Source organism: Mastomys coucha, unplaced genomic scaffold (genome assembly GCF_008632895.1).
Source record: "Mastomys coucha isolate ucsf_1 unplaced genomic scaffold, UCSF_Mcou_1 pScaffold9, whole genome shotgun sequence".
In the NCBI taxonomy this organism is placed as follows: Eukaryota; Metazoa; Chordata; class Mammalia; order Rodentia; family Muridae; genus Mastomys; species Mastomys coucha.
The window spans coordinates 54,431,041-54,446,832 of NW_022196915.1; the positions used below are offsets into that span (position 1 = coordinate 54,431,041).

Consider the following 15,792-nt stretch of genomic DNA (forward strand, 5'->3'; position numbering starts at 1 on the left):
CTCAGATTTTACACCACCCGTGTGTAGTCTGTTTGTCAAAGCCGAATCCCGTGCCCACCTAGCCAGAACCCATCGTCCCGCGGAACAGGGACCCCGTGAGAAATCCCAGTCCGTGGCACACTTTGATCATTTCCCACAGTTGTTCATGATGGTGCCATGAAGGAGTGGACCGTGCAGCGCTCTTGATGGATTAGTTTTGTTGAAAAAGCCATTAAAGCAAATTTACTTCTTGGGTGTGGTTTCCTGATCGTCTTTTCACAGACCACCATGCTACAGCACTTTTGGTTCTATACTAGGGAAGACACCCAGTGATTTGTGTTGCTCTATAGCTGATGGACATCACTACTCATTTGCTGTGATGAGTAAGAGATCTAGGAGAGAGATTTCTAAAAAAGGAGACAGGTTCCAAATAGTAAGACTTACCATGAACATGTGTGTGTATAAATTACAGTAGAACTTCATGGGAGGGTTGCAGAAAGGGTCTTGGTCTAAATCAGCTAGGTGATTTCCATTGATAAAATTCAGGTCTCTGCTGGAGTACCTGTCCAAGACAATAGATGTTAGGCTCTGATGTAGTCAAGTTTCTCTGCACACCATTTGAAGGGATTTTTGAATAAGAAATGTTGTAAAGTCATTATGGCAACTTCCATTATTAATCAAGACCTATTTTTCTCCAGTTCATTTTATGAGTCTGTTATTTATGTCATAAGTCTACCCCCTGGTGAACTTTAAATCATCTTTTATACATGAAAAACTCTAGAACTATATTCAATTCCCCAAGGAGGTAGTATCTTTAAAATGAAAAGCATCAAACTACAAAGTAAAGTGGCTGCATTATTTCAAGATAAAACATGTTCCCCAAGCCTTTATTCTCAGCCCTTTTACTGCCTGGCTTAGCTGTGTGAGCTGCAGTTAGCCCAGTGTCCTCCTGCTGAGATTTTACATTAGGGCAAGGCTGAGGTGGTTCACCCATCATTCAGGAAGGTTACAAAATCATCACTGCTACCATTTTGAGCTATTTTAATGTTGAAAATGAAGTAGGTTTTTTCCTATAAGACCATTCTTTCAAATTTAGAAAATTGTGACAATTATAAAATCCAATTACTTAAGCCCATTTGTCAATTTCAAGTCTTGGGTAAGTTGGCCTAAGCATGCAATCATGAGAGATCTAAAGGTCTACTCTTAAGCCTCCAAATCCGACTGACGGCTTAATGGTTTAAGAGCCTATTTGATGCCGTTGAAAGTTAGGCAGATTTTGGTTTCTGTCCATAGGCTCTCTGTGAACTAAGACAAGACTAAGTATACTTGAGCATATCTGCAGTTTTGAGTCTATGTTGCCCTATTCATAAACAATTTGAGATGTTTTAATTTTTTTTTTAAATCAATACAGAAACATTGAGGTGAGCAGCCCATTGACAACAAGGCTCCCTGTTACTCTGTTAGTCCTAGCCAAATACCTCAGTCTTTCTCTTGAGTGACATTTACAAGCTCATCTCTAAAAACAAAATACAGTGGGCAGTTTAAACCAAAATTGTTCAAACTTATGGAATTCTTACTGAAAACTTGCCGTCCCTGCATACTCTAGAGAGATGAGGTTCCTGTGCTCTTTGTGTCAGAGTAGCATGTTAGTGAAAGCATGTATAAAAAACGATTCAGTCACTGCAGAGTCCCTGTCAGTGAGGACTGGGCACAGATGACCTGGCAGCCAACGCTGCTCATTTGGGCCTGATGTTATTACTCTTCACTTGAAACCCAGAGCACTGAGCAATGACGGATGGGGTGAGCATCTTGCCAGCAATGTAGCCGATCTCAGCTGTAAAAAGAGCCAATGTCATGTTATTTTAAAAGCATTTTTACAGGTTAGGTAGCGGAACAGATTTTTTTCATTTTTTCGAGACAGGGTTTCTCTGAGTAGCCCTGGCTGTCCTGTCCAGGCTGGCCTTGAACTCAGAAATCCGCCTGCCTCTGCCTCCCAAGTGCTCGGATTAAAGGCATGCGCCACCACCACCCAGCTGCAGAACAGATTTTTACAATGTATTGTACCCAGAGGTCTCATTCTGAAATACAGACAGCATTTGCCAAACCTGGTTAAAAAGTCCTTTACTCATTCAGTGACTCATTGAAACATACATACATACATACATACATACATATATATATGTACAATTATGACTAGACGCAAAGAGCTATTAACAAGCAGATGGCTTAGAAACAACTTTCATGGATTATAGGGTAAAGATAGCAAAAATTTCAGAGACAGGCAGATCTCTGAGTTCAAGACCAGCCTGGTGTACATAGTTCCAGGACAGCCAAGACTATACAGAGAAACCCAATCTTGAAAAACAAAAGCAAGGGCTGGAGAAATGGCTCAGCAGTTAAGAGCACTGAGCACTCTTCCAGAGGTCCTTAGTTCAATTCCTAGCAACCACATGGTAGCTCACAACCATCTGTAATGGGATCTGATACCCTCTTCTGGTGTGTCTGAAGACAGCTACAGTGTACTCATATATAAAATAAATAAATAAATAAAATCTTAAAAAACAAAAAAATTTATTAAATGTGTGTGTGTGTGTGTGTGTGTGTGTGTGTGTGAATGTGCCACAGCACAGGACAGCTTGAGAGAATCAATTCTCTTATTCCACCTTGTGGGACCCTGGAATTGAATTTTGGCTGTCAGGATTGGGAGCAACCTCTAACCACTGAGCCACCTCACCAGCCCTAAATCAGGGAACAACACTATGATTATCTGATTTAAATGTTTCCTTTTATAGAGACCCAAATGCTAAGACTAGCTTTCCGGTACTCTGTTTCAGCTTTCTGTATTTATCACCTAACTTCCCTGTGAGTTTTTGAGTTAACTTCACCAAACCCAGAACATCGATTATCCTTGAACTCTTCATAGGGCTGCCAGCTTCCTCAGGGGAATTCATCATGGCTGGGTTTTAATCCCTTAGAATGGTGGCTTCAGCTGTGAAAGTTTTAGCTAAGATTTTAATGACCAGGTTTAAGAAAATGCAACAGATAGACCAGCAGGTGTCCCAATTACGTTCACCATTAAAAGGCTTTTTGTGAGGGCTTAAAAGTTACTTTTAAGACTATGATCTGCGTTGCACTGTGCTCATCAGCGGGGAAAACTTCAGTGTCCCAGAAAAAAAAATCATATAAAAAGGAAGCTAGGCAGACAGAAACATCGAAGTACTCAACCCACCAGCAGAAGCTTGGTATCCCTTGGCTTTCACATCCAAACAGGTAAGATTCCTTTAATGTCGCTTGATACTGTATGTCTAGAGGGTATTTTGCATCCATGGCTCAAGTCATCACACACTTTGTGGTGGAATCCACGGAAGCCTTGCCCTTTACTGACTGCCCTTACCACCCACCAGCCTTGGGGGAGAGCCAACCTTTGAGGAACCCAGCAGTGTTGGACATCGATTTTTAGCCTCATTCCCATCTGATGAAATTAACTTGGAGGCATGTTTTATCAACTATATACTTACTTGGCTAGCGGGGGCATCCAAGCTAAATGCCTTCACCTAGATCAATGTTTAGCTCTCCCTTGGTCTCGAGGCTGGTCTGGCCAGCCGTAATGCTTTAAACAAATGACAGACAGAAAAAACGTCAGCAGTGCCACAGGGTAGCAAAGTCATGCAACCTTTTATTAGCCAGAGACACTTAGTAGGTGCTTCTTTTTTCAGAGTAGATGCCCCAGCTCTAACCCCATGAACGACAGAGTTGAGAACTAATCTATAATGGGAGATGCTCGGGCAAAGTTTCAATTTGGTAAGGGATGAATTATGGGTTTCGGGGAACCCAAATAAACAAAAAATGGACTGCATTACCAACAAAGAAGTACTGAATGTGCCGGAACCAAGTATAGACGTCTGTCCTGTGTCTATGAAACACAAGACAGGCAGATGCCCCTGTGTTTCCTTGTCTCCAAACAAGCTGTGTGACTACATCTGCAGTTTCTGGGAGCCAGGTGCTGGCCTCTTTGCTAACCATTCTTCATTCTGTCTTGATGCCCCTTAGAATGGGCACGGTCCCCAAGCTGATAGCTGCAGTCCTTCTGCTGACCGTGTGTTTGGAAGTCTGTTCCAGCCAGCACTGGTCCTATGGGTTGCGCCCCGGAGGAAAGAGAAACACTGAAGACTTGGTTGATTCTTTCCAAGAGGTAAGTTTCCCAGCACAGACTCCCTTCTAACTGCGTAAGCCATGTAGTGCAAGCCTCAGTGGTGTTATTCTGAGCTTACCCTAAACACTGACTTTCTTGAAACAAGACTTCGTGGAGTGGAAGGCAAATTCCTCCTTGCACTTTGGACAGACTTAGGGAGCAAACAGCAGGACAGATGTGAGGAGGGTAGAACACTAAGTGCATCACAAGGCACCATGCTCTTAAATGTCTATGATATCAATACTCTTGTGTAATTTGCCAGTAAGTATTGGTATTAAGGACATAGGTGCCACTATTTCTTGTCACTGACAGAGACATTTAAGCAAAAAACGTACAGAATGTTCAAATCCATGAATTATCAAATGCAAGGTCATGAGGTGAAAAACATTCTTGATGTAATTTCCTGCAGATTAAGTTACAGCACTAACACCAGCATTAACGTGGGACACTTGCTTTTTCTCCAAACTTCACTTCTTAAGGATGGGGAGGATTACACAAGAGAAGCCATTTGCATTAGCTGGTTAATCCAAAAAGTAATGGAGAATGGGAAACATAGCTGAGAAACTTAAAGCCATGGCAGTGTCTGACTTTGGAGAGGCACTGAAACCCAGGAATCTGAAGACCTCACTCTATAGATTCTTTGGGAAGATAATGTCAATTCTTTTGGGAAGATAATGGACTAGGATGTATGAAAAGCAGAAATCAATCCAACCTCACTGGGGGGTGGGGCTCATACCCGTAGCCACAGTCCTTTGGAGACTGAAAAGGAAGATTTCTGTACTGGTTTGATTTCTGTTGTGATAAAAAGTAATTTAGGGGGAAATGGCTTATATGGCTTACAGTTCCAGAGAGTCATCATTGTAAGGAAGTGAAGGTAGGAACTTAAACAGCTAGTTAGATTCATAGTCAAGAGCAGAGAAAGAATAAATATCTGCATACCTAGTACTTTAATGGTGCTGCCCATAATCGACTCCATCTTCTCATATCATAAACATGCTAGATAATACCTCTAGACATGCTCACAGGCCAGCCTGATCTAGACAAGAGTCCCTTCCCAGGTGATTCTCCATTGGGCCAAGTTGACTATGAAAAACAACCATCACTTCTCCATCCCTTGTCAATTTGAGATGCAAACACACCACTTTAAGCTAGTTCAAGGTTAGACCAGGATACACAGTGAGTCTCAGAGCAATCCCGGGTACAGAGTGAAATCCCAATTGAGATAAAAAGAAAGAACAGTAGCAACAAAACCAGTGTAGCAAAGAGAAACCCAGCCCCACCAGGACCGGGACGCACTTGTACTATTTGTGTACAGTCTGTTCATGAGGCTCAGAGCACTTCACTCTTGTCTGAGAGTGCACGATCTCTTACTGTCCCTAGACCCTACAACTCTCCAAGCCTCCCACCTCAGCCTCACAAATCCCCAGACCTCATTCTCCACAGACAAACCTTGGTGCAAGTGGAAAACTCTTTTGTTTTACCTCCGTGTTTGAGAATCGAATTCTTTATCTCCAGATGGGCAAGGAGGTGGATCAAATGGCAGAACCCCAGCACTTGGAATGCACTGTCCACTGGCCCCGTTCACCCCTCAGGGATCTGCGAGGAGCTCTGGTGAGTTACAGTACTCACCACATAAAGCTAGAGCCCTAAAGGACTTTGGGTGCAGTGACCTACCAGCACCACAGAGCTACCTGACTCACTCCTGCAACGGGGGCCTTTTGCTCTCTCACAGCATGTCCACTCTGCTTAGAGAGCACTCATGTTTGGAAACCATTTTCTTTCTTACTTTCTTAGATTGATTCAAATATCTCTACATAACCTTTATATACTCACTGCAGAGTCAGCCTTTGCAATGACCGGCAGATTTCTTCCTACTGTAATCCTCCAGTTGTTAAAGGAGACTCAGCCCCTAACTACTCACCTCTGAGCCAGCCATAGCTCGCAGGACCCTAAGGACAAAGCTCTAGGTCGTTCCCCACTTGATTCCAGTAGAATCTATTGGTCTGATAGAACATTCTCACCCTCTCCCCTCTGTGCTCTTTGTTGTTGGGTATTGCTCCCAGATTAAGAACACGCACTGGCAAGCGCCATACCATAGCATTATATCCTTAGCCCTCCCCCAATTTTTTTTTGAAGTGCTTTTTTAACTGTGAGATGGAATCTTACTAAGTTTCTCAGGCTGGTTTCAGACTTGCTGTGCAGCCCAAGTTGAACTTGAATTTGCGGTTTCTTCTTTCAGCCTCCAGAGAAGCTACAATTACAGGGGTGTGTTCCCTAACGCTGGCTGCGTTGTTCATGAGAACACAAGTGTGAAACAAACTGCTCGGGACGGCGGGGGCGGGGGGCAAGTGAACCCAAAGTTGAATGGCAGTGTTCTTTGAGCTACTGTCCCATTGACTGCTGGCAGTCAGAAAGCATGAGGCCAACTGCTGGTTACTCAAAGGAACAGGGAAATCCTAAGTAAATCATACATGAAAATAAGTTCATTTTTGAGAATTTTTTTCTCTAGCGACTCCAGTTTCCACACCCAATGGACAGAGATGGAGGTGGGCAAACATCTTTATTCCCTTTCTTGTTCTAATTTTACTTATAGGCCAATCAAAATAACAAACCCCAAAATTCCCCAGGCATGGCATCATGAAGCATCCCAAGGCTAATTTGACGCAGTCCTTTCTCACAATGTCATCCTTTAAGCGGCTAATGTAGATTTTATGTCAACTGCTCTACAAGATACTGTGTGCTGTGTTTTCTAGCACAATGATGACCAATGCACCCGTTCTTAGATCTGGATTTTAGAAAATGTCAGAAACAATGAAATTCTTCAGTTAGTCAGTTCAACATCAACAAGCATGTTATGTGTTTTCAGGAAAGTCTGATTGAAGAGGAAGCCAGGCAGAAGAAGATGTAAAGCCACTGGCCCAGAAGGATCCACAGCACCCAAGTATAGCATCGGCCCTGAGATTTGTGACCTGCTACAGCTCTGTAATTGTGTGAGCTTCAGCGTTTTTATACCCAGCAGCATAGATTTCATAATAAAGTAATGTGTTGTGGATCAAGTCGCGTAAACATGATGTGCCTCTGACTCTGAGCTCTGGGCGCAGCTCTTTAAATGAGGACATGGGATAGATGGGAAGGAAAACACAATGACATAAGTATCTTGTTGACCAAGAGACTCACACCCACCCTGCATTCATGAAGAGTGTTCACATACCACTTGAGGCCAGAGAAAGCTAGTTCACCTGGCTTTATAGGATCATAACTGCATCTTTGACTTTCTCTAAGAGACACGCCCATGGGATGGCTTCCTACTGCCAGGAGGGAAGTCTCCTTCTGCTTTTCTTTTCTTTTGAAGGTTTGTTTATTTATCTTATGTATGTGAGTACACTGTAGATGTTTACAGACACACCAGAAGAGAACATTGGATTGATCCCATTACAGGTGGTTGTGAGCCACCATGTGGTTGCTGGGATTTGAACTCGGGACCTCTGGAAGAACAGTCAGTGCTCTTAACCGCTGAGCCATCTCTCCAGCCCTCCTCCTGCTTTTCAAAATCAGCTAGAACCCAAGTGAAGCAGAGGGGAGGCAGGGCCTTTTGAGCTCTTGGCTGTGCCTTCTGGCCCTGCCCCATATGGTCTTGCCGGGTATGAGGTTCAGAACTGTTCTATTGCTAATAGCAGAATACCCGAGGCTAGGTACTTGATAAGGAAAGTTGGTTTCTTTTGGTTCATAGTTTGAGAGGCTGACTAGTCCACGGGTGGGAGGTCATATCTGCTACGTTGTATTGTAATCTGGATGGTATTATGTTACGGAACCACAATAACACAGTGGTATAGGATATCCACAGAAGATGCCAGCCAGTACTGGGCGATCTCACTTTATAACCACCACCGAATCAATTACTATGTAAGTAGCTGGTTGTGGAGAGCCGTTTTCAGCTGCGCCCCAAGAGCGAGTGGTCTCATAAACAAGCCCTCATTTGGCTAAGCTTGCTGCCACTGGCTGCTTCCACATTTGGTAACCTATCTGCTTTTGCCATGTGGCCCATTGGGATTGGCTAAGCTTGGGAGTACTTAACGGCCGAGGGTGGGCAGGAAGGTGGGGCTTAAGTAACTGGCTCCCCAGAGGCAGGAAGACGGGGCTTAAGTAACAGCTCCCCAGAGGCAGGAAGGCGGGGCTTAAGTAAGGGCTCCAGAGAGGCAGGAGAGGCAGCAGAAGAGGAGGGAGAAGACTGTTACAACATTCCTGAATAAACTGCTAAAAGGAAGAGCTCGGGTTGCTTCTTTCTTGCTGGTCGAGGCTGACGTGACAGCTGGTTATAAAGTGAGGCAGTTTCTTTCGGTCTCACAGGACCTAACTCACATTCATGAGACACATTCATCCATTCTAAGGGTGCCTTCACCATGACCCAAAGATCTGACAACCTATGGGAACAGGCTTCCATAATTTGAATCATTAGGACACATACCACATCCAAAGCACAGCAGAGACCATGGCTTAAGACTGTCTTCCTTCCCGAGAACTTTTGTTACGTCCCTTAAGAAACAGGAGTATAGATTGTCCATTAGATCCAGGCCATGGTGTCCCATGTCTTCTCAGCCACCTTTTATCCTCTCCAAGGATAAAGTCAGACTTCGTGCTCAATCTATATAACACAGGACTCTTCAAGCAAGATGGGAAATAATCGTGACTGTCCACACTGTGAAGTAAGGAAACCCTGAGGCTCAGGGTTTAGGGAGAACCACTCAGTGGCTCCGTGGTTACCACTGCCTACATTGTACAAGGAAGAGTCAATGAAGCCAAAGCTTGAGGCATGGGAGAGTTTGGCAGGAACCGAAACAGGTAATTAGGCCTCACAATCAACTTGGTTCTACTGTGGTCAAGTCCCAAGGTCCTAGACATGACAACACAATTCTCACATGTCCTCACAACTTTCAGGTAGCCATGGGCGCTCTGGGCAAAAAAAAAAAAACCTCAGCTTTCAGCAATGCCCACTAAAGAGTCGAAATTTGATAATTTTTCTTTTTAAACAAAACCTGGGATTGCCAAGTTTTGAGTGTTTCAGTTTGTTTCATAGTCTCATGTTGCTCAAACTGGCCTTGAACTTGCTATTACCAAATGTATTTTTTAAAAAGCAACAGACCTTATTTTATACATGTATACTTGGAGCATTGGGTTCTTGCTATCAAACACCATCTCTGGGGAAACTTAGCTGGAGCCAGCAATGGGTTCTCTGCTGGGATAAAAACGTGTTCATACAGCTGCTGCTAGTGCTGCAGACTTGAGATGACACATGGTATTTACAAGCCTATGGGTTCCGCTTAATGGGCAAATGGCCCAAAAGACCAAGGAAAAATGGAGAATCCTAAAAGCTTTATCCTTACTACTGTCAAACCTTTCTCCCCATCTGGACACTATACCCTTCAGTGTAACTTGAATCATAAACACACACACAGTGTGTGTATATAAGTGTACGAACACTCAGATGCTGACAGCAGACAAAAGCAGAATTTCTCAGTTGGAATGCACCAAGCCTAAACATTCACTCATGCCTTGGGGAGATGTCACTTGTATTTTTAATAAGCACACAGGACAATGGTTCTCAACCTTCCTAATGCTGCGGCCCTTTAATACAGTTCCGCGTGTTGTGGTGACCCACAACCATAAAATTATTTTGTTGCTACTCCCTAACTGCAAATTTTTCTGTTTTGAATCATAATATAAAAATCTGATATGTGACCTCTGTGCAGGTTGTGACCCATGGATTAAGAACCACTGACATAGGGTAATCCTTAGACACGCAGATAATAGTACATTATTAGTTTTTTAAATTAATAGATTAAGTGGGCCAGGTCAGATACTCTTATTTTATTTATCCATTTTCGTGTGCCTACTTAGCCATAAAGAACGCACAGAGAACCTGCATTCATGAAATTAATTCAGCAATGGTTGGGATCGACAGGGCAAAAAGCAGCAAACCGACCTTGGATTTTACAAGTCTTGTGTAAGAGAGACACTAGGATCCTACAGTAGACATCTCAACAGGCTCCTGTAATGAAATGAGCCCGAGGGCTCCTGAGGGTGAAGTGTCTCGAAGGAGCTGCCAATAGGGAAAAGCCATAAATTCCATGATCTCATTTTATTAATCTAAGAACAGTAACCAGTTAAACACAAAATAAACTTTTAAAATACATTTCCATTTTTAATTTATAAAATAAATAACAGCAAATATGAACAAAACTCTTCAACACACATCTTCCTAACTGCCCATGTATGAAACCCAGTTAGTTATAAACTCCCGGTGAAGGAATTTTGACAGGGTGAGCAACTCGCAAGAGGCGACTTAAGAGATGAGCTCAGGCGTGCATGTGGGTATCCGAAGAGTCAGCTAGAAGTAAATACCCCAGAAGGAAAACTTCTTTCGTAGCTAACAACTGACGACTTGACTCTGAACCCACCCAAAGGGATGCTTCACTTTGCCCATTTTTATTCCTTTAGCTGTACCAAGAATAGAACACCCAAGACTCACGTGAGCTAAGCAAGCGAGCTACACCTTCAGCACTTCCGGTTTAAAATTCTGAATACCATACTTATGGAGGAATGAAAATGTCCTAGAAAACAGTAGTCATACACTGCCCCAGAGTACACAAGGAAAGTCTGATCCCAAAGAGGAACTGGAGATCTAGGCTCAGCAGCCTAGGTTAGTGATTCTGAAGGTAACTATCCAGAGGCCGCTGTGAGAGTTAGGCATTGCTAGGCGATGCTAGACTCATTAGCATTCACAAATCTTTTGATCATTATAGCCAGACATGGGAGGCTCAAAGCACCAGTAAGGATGAGAAATGTGGATTCCAGTTCATACAGCAAAAGCCTTCGGACAGAAATCTCACTTTGGTTTCCTTAGAATAAAGGAGGCCAGGGCAGGAAAGACCTGACCACATCCATGCAGTCTCAAATATATAAGGAAGTGAACTTGCGGCACGGGATACCATCTCTTCCATCTTGTCTTGATGGGTGGGCCTTATCCCCTTTCATTATACCTGAGAAGTGTGAGGGGTGGAGGCACAAACTCGGAAGGACCTCCCAAGTATGTTTTTACAGAATGGTGCTACTAGCACTCAGGCACTTGCTGGGATACGGGACTCAGGTCTGAGAAAACGTCACCTGGATGTCTAGCTATCTGGTGATGGCTCTGTCTGCTCTCCTGTGCTTTGCCTTCTCACTATATGTAAATTACATTTGACTTGCAAGATGAAAACCTGCCCCTCAATCTGGAAGCAACTGCAAGGGAAAGACTCAACATGGAAAGCAGTGACAAGGTGGCTATTGTCCCATCTCAGTTCCTGTGACACGCACTGCGTTACCTAGGGGATCTGCAGTGCGGCTAACTGTGTAATTTCTCTGGCTGGAGAGGTGACTTCATTTCTGGAGTCAAGGGGTAGAGGCAGAGGGAGGAGACTGTCCATTGCCAAGCAGACTGATTTCGGGCTTCTTTGCCGTACTTTACTGACTTTCTGATCCTATAGCACACTAGAGTGAATTGCATAGCAGGCTGTTTCTAGTGAGTGTAACAAAGAGCTAGAACTGTATCTGGCCTTCGGCACGTGTGTACTGAATGAAACCTTCCTTTAAAAGAAAAAAAAAATTCGCAAAGTAAGACAAGTCGTCATGGCAGAGAGGGAAAACAAAAAGGAGAGAGAGAGATGTAACAATACCACAAAGTCACAAGCCATCAATCAATATTCACTCATCAAGATGGTGACAATCTCAGGGCTGATTTCAGTGCCTTTCAATACCTCAGAGATCTTAGCAAGGGCAATAAAGACTGGTTCTTCCTGCCCTCCTCTCTTCTTGTCCCGTCTGTATTGAGTGTCATTGCAGTCTTGAACTTTACTACTGATAACGACACTTCTTTTAAGCAAATCAACTCCTTCATCCGTAGCTACTGGGCCAGGTAGTTTTTATGTCAACTTGATACAAGCTAATCAGAACAACAGAAGCCCCAAGACACCTTCCCAAAGAGGTCAATCTCCCAGAGCCTTGTAAACCAGCACCTACCTACGCCATCAACCAGAGTCCTTTGTGTGGAGGCATCTGAAAGCTATTCTTTTCATTACTATGGAAAGGGGATCAAGGAAAAATGCCTGACAAGAGAAGGGGGTTGGCACATCTAGATGCCGACAGGTCCAGGTCTACTCAGGTTGAGGACTCACTTCTGTTACTGTTCACAGCAAGAACAGGCAGAGGGGTTGGTTTTCTTTGCCCACCCAGCTTCTGTGTTTCAATGGCAGCCTGCAAAGCATGGTGACATCTTCAAATCCTTTCTAGTCAGTCTGCTAGGGTCTCCTCAGAAGCCCGAGGCTCCATGGAAGTCCTCGGGCACCCTTCAGGTGCCCGCCTCCCTGCCTCTCACCAGGGCGTGGTTCTTTTTACTTACAGTCATCTTCAACTCTTATTAGCCCCTATTAACCATGCAAATGGTGCCCGAGGCAAGAGCTGCGAATCTGAATTCAGCCTCAAATACCCTGAAGAAAAATAAACTGGATCGGCTCTTACCCCAAGTCTAGTGGAGAAAAGGAAGTCACTGACTGCACACCCCATTCCACCTTAATCACACCCTATAACCACCCGTGTGGGAGGGAATATCCCCCACTTTGAAAACTGAGAAAACAAACACTTGGAGAATTTCAAGTGCAAAGTTAATGGTGACATCTGAGCTTTGAGACCAAAGTACTTTAAAATTTCAGAGCCCGTGTGTTTTCCATGGCTGCATGTGGGTGCTCCTTGATGGAAGTGGAGACTCTTGTGGAATTTCTGGGATATGTATACTAACTTCTCTAGTTCGGTGCCAGGCATGCCTCTGTGGTCTGCTCTTTCGATCACTGTGATGAACCAGGCACATCTATCTCCCTTAGCAAAAGTGGTGGTGGGAGGAGGCTTGCAGATGAGGGGGCAGGTGTGCAAATGCAGATCCTCATAGCTGAAATCCCCCTGCTCACTTGAACTTGGAAGAAAAGACTCAGGGCAAGGCCACTGGAGAGATTCGAGAATGCCCAGGGTATACCCAAGCCACAGCCAGAAAGCTTTCAGTTTTGCCAGGAACACCCAAGTCTGTTAGAACTATCTGGGGCTTTTCAAATACCATTCTCACTGGGGCTAGGCAGTCAAGACCTTGTTAGAGATGTTATCTTGGGTACATCATATGTGAGCAAGCTGGGGCTTGTTAGAAAAAGCCTGTAGTCCACTTTTTGTGTGACGCCTCAATTTCTTTACCTGCAAAATGAGGTGTGTGCATATGTGTGTGTGTGTGTGTATGTGTGTGTGAATTTAAAAACCCATCTAACTCAAAACATCTATAACATCTTGTGGTCATTTATGTTAACATAATATTTGGACATCCAAGTCACTCTAATTTTTCCTTCTGAAAGGAGTATGGCCATAAGTACCATTAGTAATCAATCAAATTCACTCTATGATCAAGAGGAATAAATAAAGGGAATATTGCACTGTATTCTCCAGGGTAAAATCAAGTAGCAGGTAAGGACCACTGTCAGTCCAACAGGGTCTGGAAATGTAGGCGGTAGAGCCCAGGCTCCTACGATCCCCTTAGAGCCCAGGATTTGAGCTCCAAGGAAGAAGGTGAGAAACGAGTACCAAAGAGCTCCAATGAAATCCAAGGCACAGCAAGTGACTGCTGCGTGGTGGGGCTCATTCTTCAGGAGAACGTCAGAATGGGAGTCTGCTGAATCTCAAGAGAAGCCATCCACACCCGAGAGTGGCCCACCTCCGCTACGCATGAGGGCTCTTTCTCTCCAAGGAGACAGTAGACCTTAGGGAAAGAGCACTTAGGAAACGCTGGCTCCTGGAGTGTACTTGGTATCTGGCTCTTTCCGGAGGTTAGACACGTCAGGGTTGCAGGCAGGCGAGAAGGAAGTCTTCAGCACAGGCGTCCAGAAGTTAACTAAGAAATCCACACAGGAATCAGTGCCGGGGCTGTCCCCCACTCGACTGTCCCTGGGTCACCGCAGGCAGGGCCATCTGCAGGTCTAGCAAGTCAGTGGTTGAGGCCAGCATGCCACCATGGGAAAGGGAGAGCACTAGTTTGTTCATGCAGACAGATGGCCAGTTCTGGAAGTTCCATGGGCTGAAGGGGATGGGACTCAGCGTTCAGACAAACAAAACAGTTCTGAGTCGGGGAGCCATCTCAGTGCAGGAAGCAGCGCTGGCAGGGGAGCCCTGTGCCATAGGCCACCCTTCCTGGGCACCCTTCTCAGACAGCAGTGGTCCAAGGCACTCAGAGGTGCAGAGCTGGGTAAGAACCTCACTGAGAGCCTGGCTCAGAAGAGAGGATGCCTGATTTCCGAACCTTCGGAGGGGGTGGAGGTGGGGCTTTGGCGTCTCTCCGGACAGGCAGAGGGGGAGCAATCTGGGGAGAAGACGCGTGGAATTAGAAACAGTCCCTTCGTTATTTCTAAGCCACCCTCCCATTCCATGAATCTGTGTTATTGTCGAGTTTGATGTGCGTTTATTTATACCATCTGTACAAGACAATAGAGGAATGATACTCATTTGTCCTCTTCCCTGGAGCTGAATGAACACACACACACACACACACACACACACACACACACACACACACACGGCTGTATCACCAATGTCTGGGTAGCTGGCCTATACTCAAGAAGCTCTTAGTAAATATTTACTGAAAGGAGGAATGAAACCCATCTGAGTCCACTGCAGAACAGGCACCTGTCATTCAGAAGTCAGGCTTTGGTGTGGCCTTGCACTCACTCATCTTACCACCATCGTGGGAAGCAGAGAACATGCTTCCTTCAGTCACGTGACTATATAGGAAGCAGGCCTCTGGTATATTTCCCTTCCCATCTCCTGAGGCTTCAGGAGCAAACCGGGCATTGGCTAGACAGTACCACATGTGGGGGAAATCCTCCCCTTTTCACAGCGTGGAAAATCCAGTGTTGTCTTCCCAGGGGTGGTGCTTGGTGGCCACACTGCCAGCAACCTGCAGGTTCCTACCTCAGCTGAGTTCCTCTGACTGCTCTCATATGGTTTGCTTTTGGGGGGAGGTGGAGGAGGGACAGTAGCCATCAGCCCATCCGTCTGCAAAGATGGGGAGCCTAGAAATGATACAAAAGAGACGGAGTGAGGACTTACTCAGATACCTCATAAAAACAATGACTGCCACCAGGGCCCCATACCAGTCTTATACACACTGCTGTGGCCATTTATGAGGTTTCTGTGGGAAGGACAGAGACAATCTTATACCCCCACGACCACAAGTGTTCTTTAATTCACCAGAAAGCTTCACACGCGATTCTGATGCATAAATTTCAATGTTTACTCTTAAGTGGAGGATGAGGTTATTTTCTAACTGCTCTCTGATGAACCCCACGTGTTTAGGGAAATACACATGCTCTGCAGGAACCTTCACATGGACGTACCTAACTCTTGACTACTGTCCCTATCTGGCACTGGCAGATATGTCCTCCCTATGGGAACCCTTGAGTTTGTCCCAAGTGCTGCAGATGGCCGGTCTCGGGTTGACAGAAGTATATTGAGTGGGTCTATTTATTGCCCTGAATGGGCCTGACTACTCAGTGGTAACT

The 15,792-nt window shown here is 44.8% G+C and overlaps 2 protein-coding genes across 3 annotated transcripts in view; one reads left to right on the top strand and one right to left on the bottom strand.

Moving 5' to 3' along the window:
* The first annotated feature begins 3,098 nt into the window (after positions 1 to 3,098).
* On the top strand, positions 3,099 to 7,223 carry Gnrh1 (gonadotropin releasing hormone 1). 2 transcript variants are annotated; one of them, XM_031361747.1, is made up of 4 exons: positions 3,099 to 3,249; positions 4,030 to 4,171; positions 5,687 to 5,782; positions 7,038 to 7,223. In XM_031361747.1, exons 2-4 carry the CDS (start codon positions 4,031 to 4,033, stop codon positions 7,077 to 7,079), a joined length of 279 nt encoding a protein of 92 aa, XP_031217607.1. In that variant the 5' UTR covers positions 3,099 to 3,249; position 4,030; the 3' UTR covers positions 7,080 to 7,223. The 2 variants fall into 2 exon arrangements, with proteins under 2 accessions (XP_031217607.1, XP_031217606.1); XM_031361746.1 differs by lacking the exon at positions 3,099 to 3,249 and having other exon boundaries at positions 3,856 to 4,171; positions 7,038 to 7,126.
* Positions 7,224 to 10,021: 2,798 nt separating this feature from the next.
* The window catches only part of Dock5 (dedicator of cytokinesis 5), a 195,487-nt gene continuing 189,716 nt past the window's right edge, over positions 10,022 to 15,792 (bottom strand). Inside the window, exons 52-53 of the mRNA XM_031361039.1 lie at positions 15,203 to 15,303; positions 10,022 to 14,594 (exon numbers count right to left, since the gene is read on the bottom strand). Coding sequence (XP_031216899.1) covers positions 14,490 to 14,594; positions 15,203 to 15,303 — 206 coding nt within the window. The 3' untranslated portion in view covers positions 10,022 to 14,489. The remainder of the gene's footprint in view (positions 14,595 to 15,202; positions 15,304 to 15,792) is intronic.

Excerpts from the sequence above, each read along its gene's own strand:
- Gnrh1 (XM_031361746.1), top strand. The coding sequence starts at position 4,019 with ATGCCCCTTAGAATGGGCACGGTCCCCAAGCTGATAGCTGCAGTCCTT. Across the intron at positions 4,172-5,686 it reads TGGTTGATTCTTTCCAAGAG|ATGGGCAAGGAGGTGGATCA; the intron begins GTAAGTTTCCCA and ends CTTTATCTCCAG. Across the intron at positions 5,783-7,037 it reads GGGATCTGCGAGGAGCTCTG|GAAAGTCTGATTGAAGAGGA; the intron begins GTGAGTTACAGT and ends ATGTGTTTTCAG.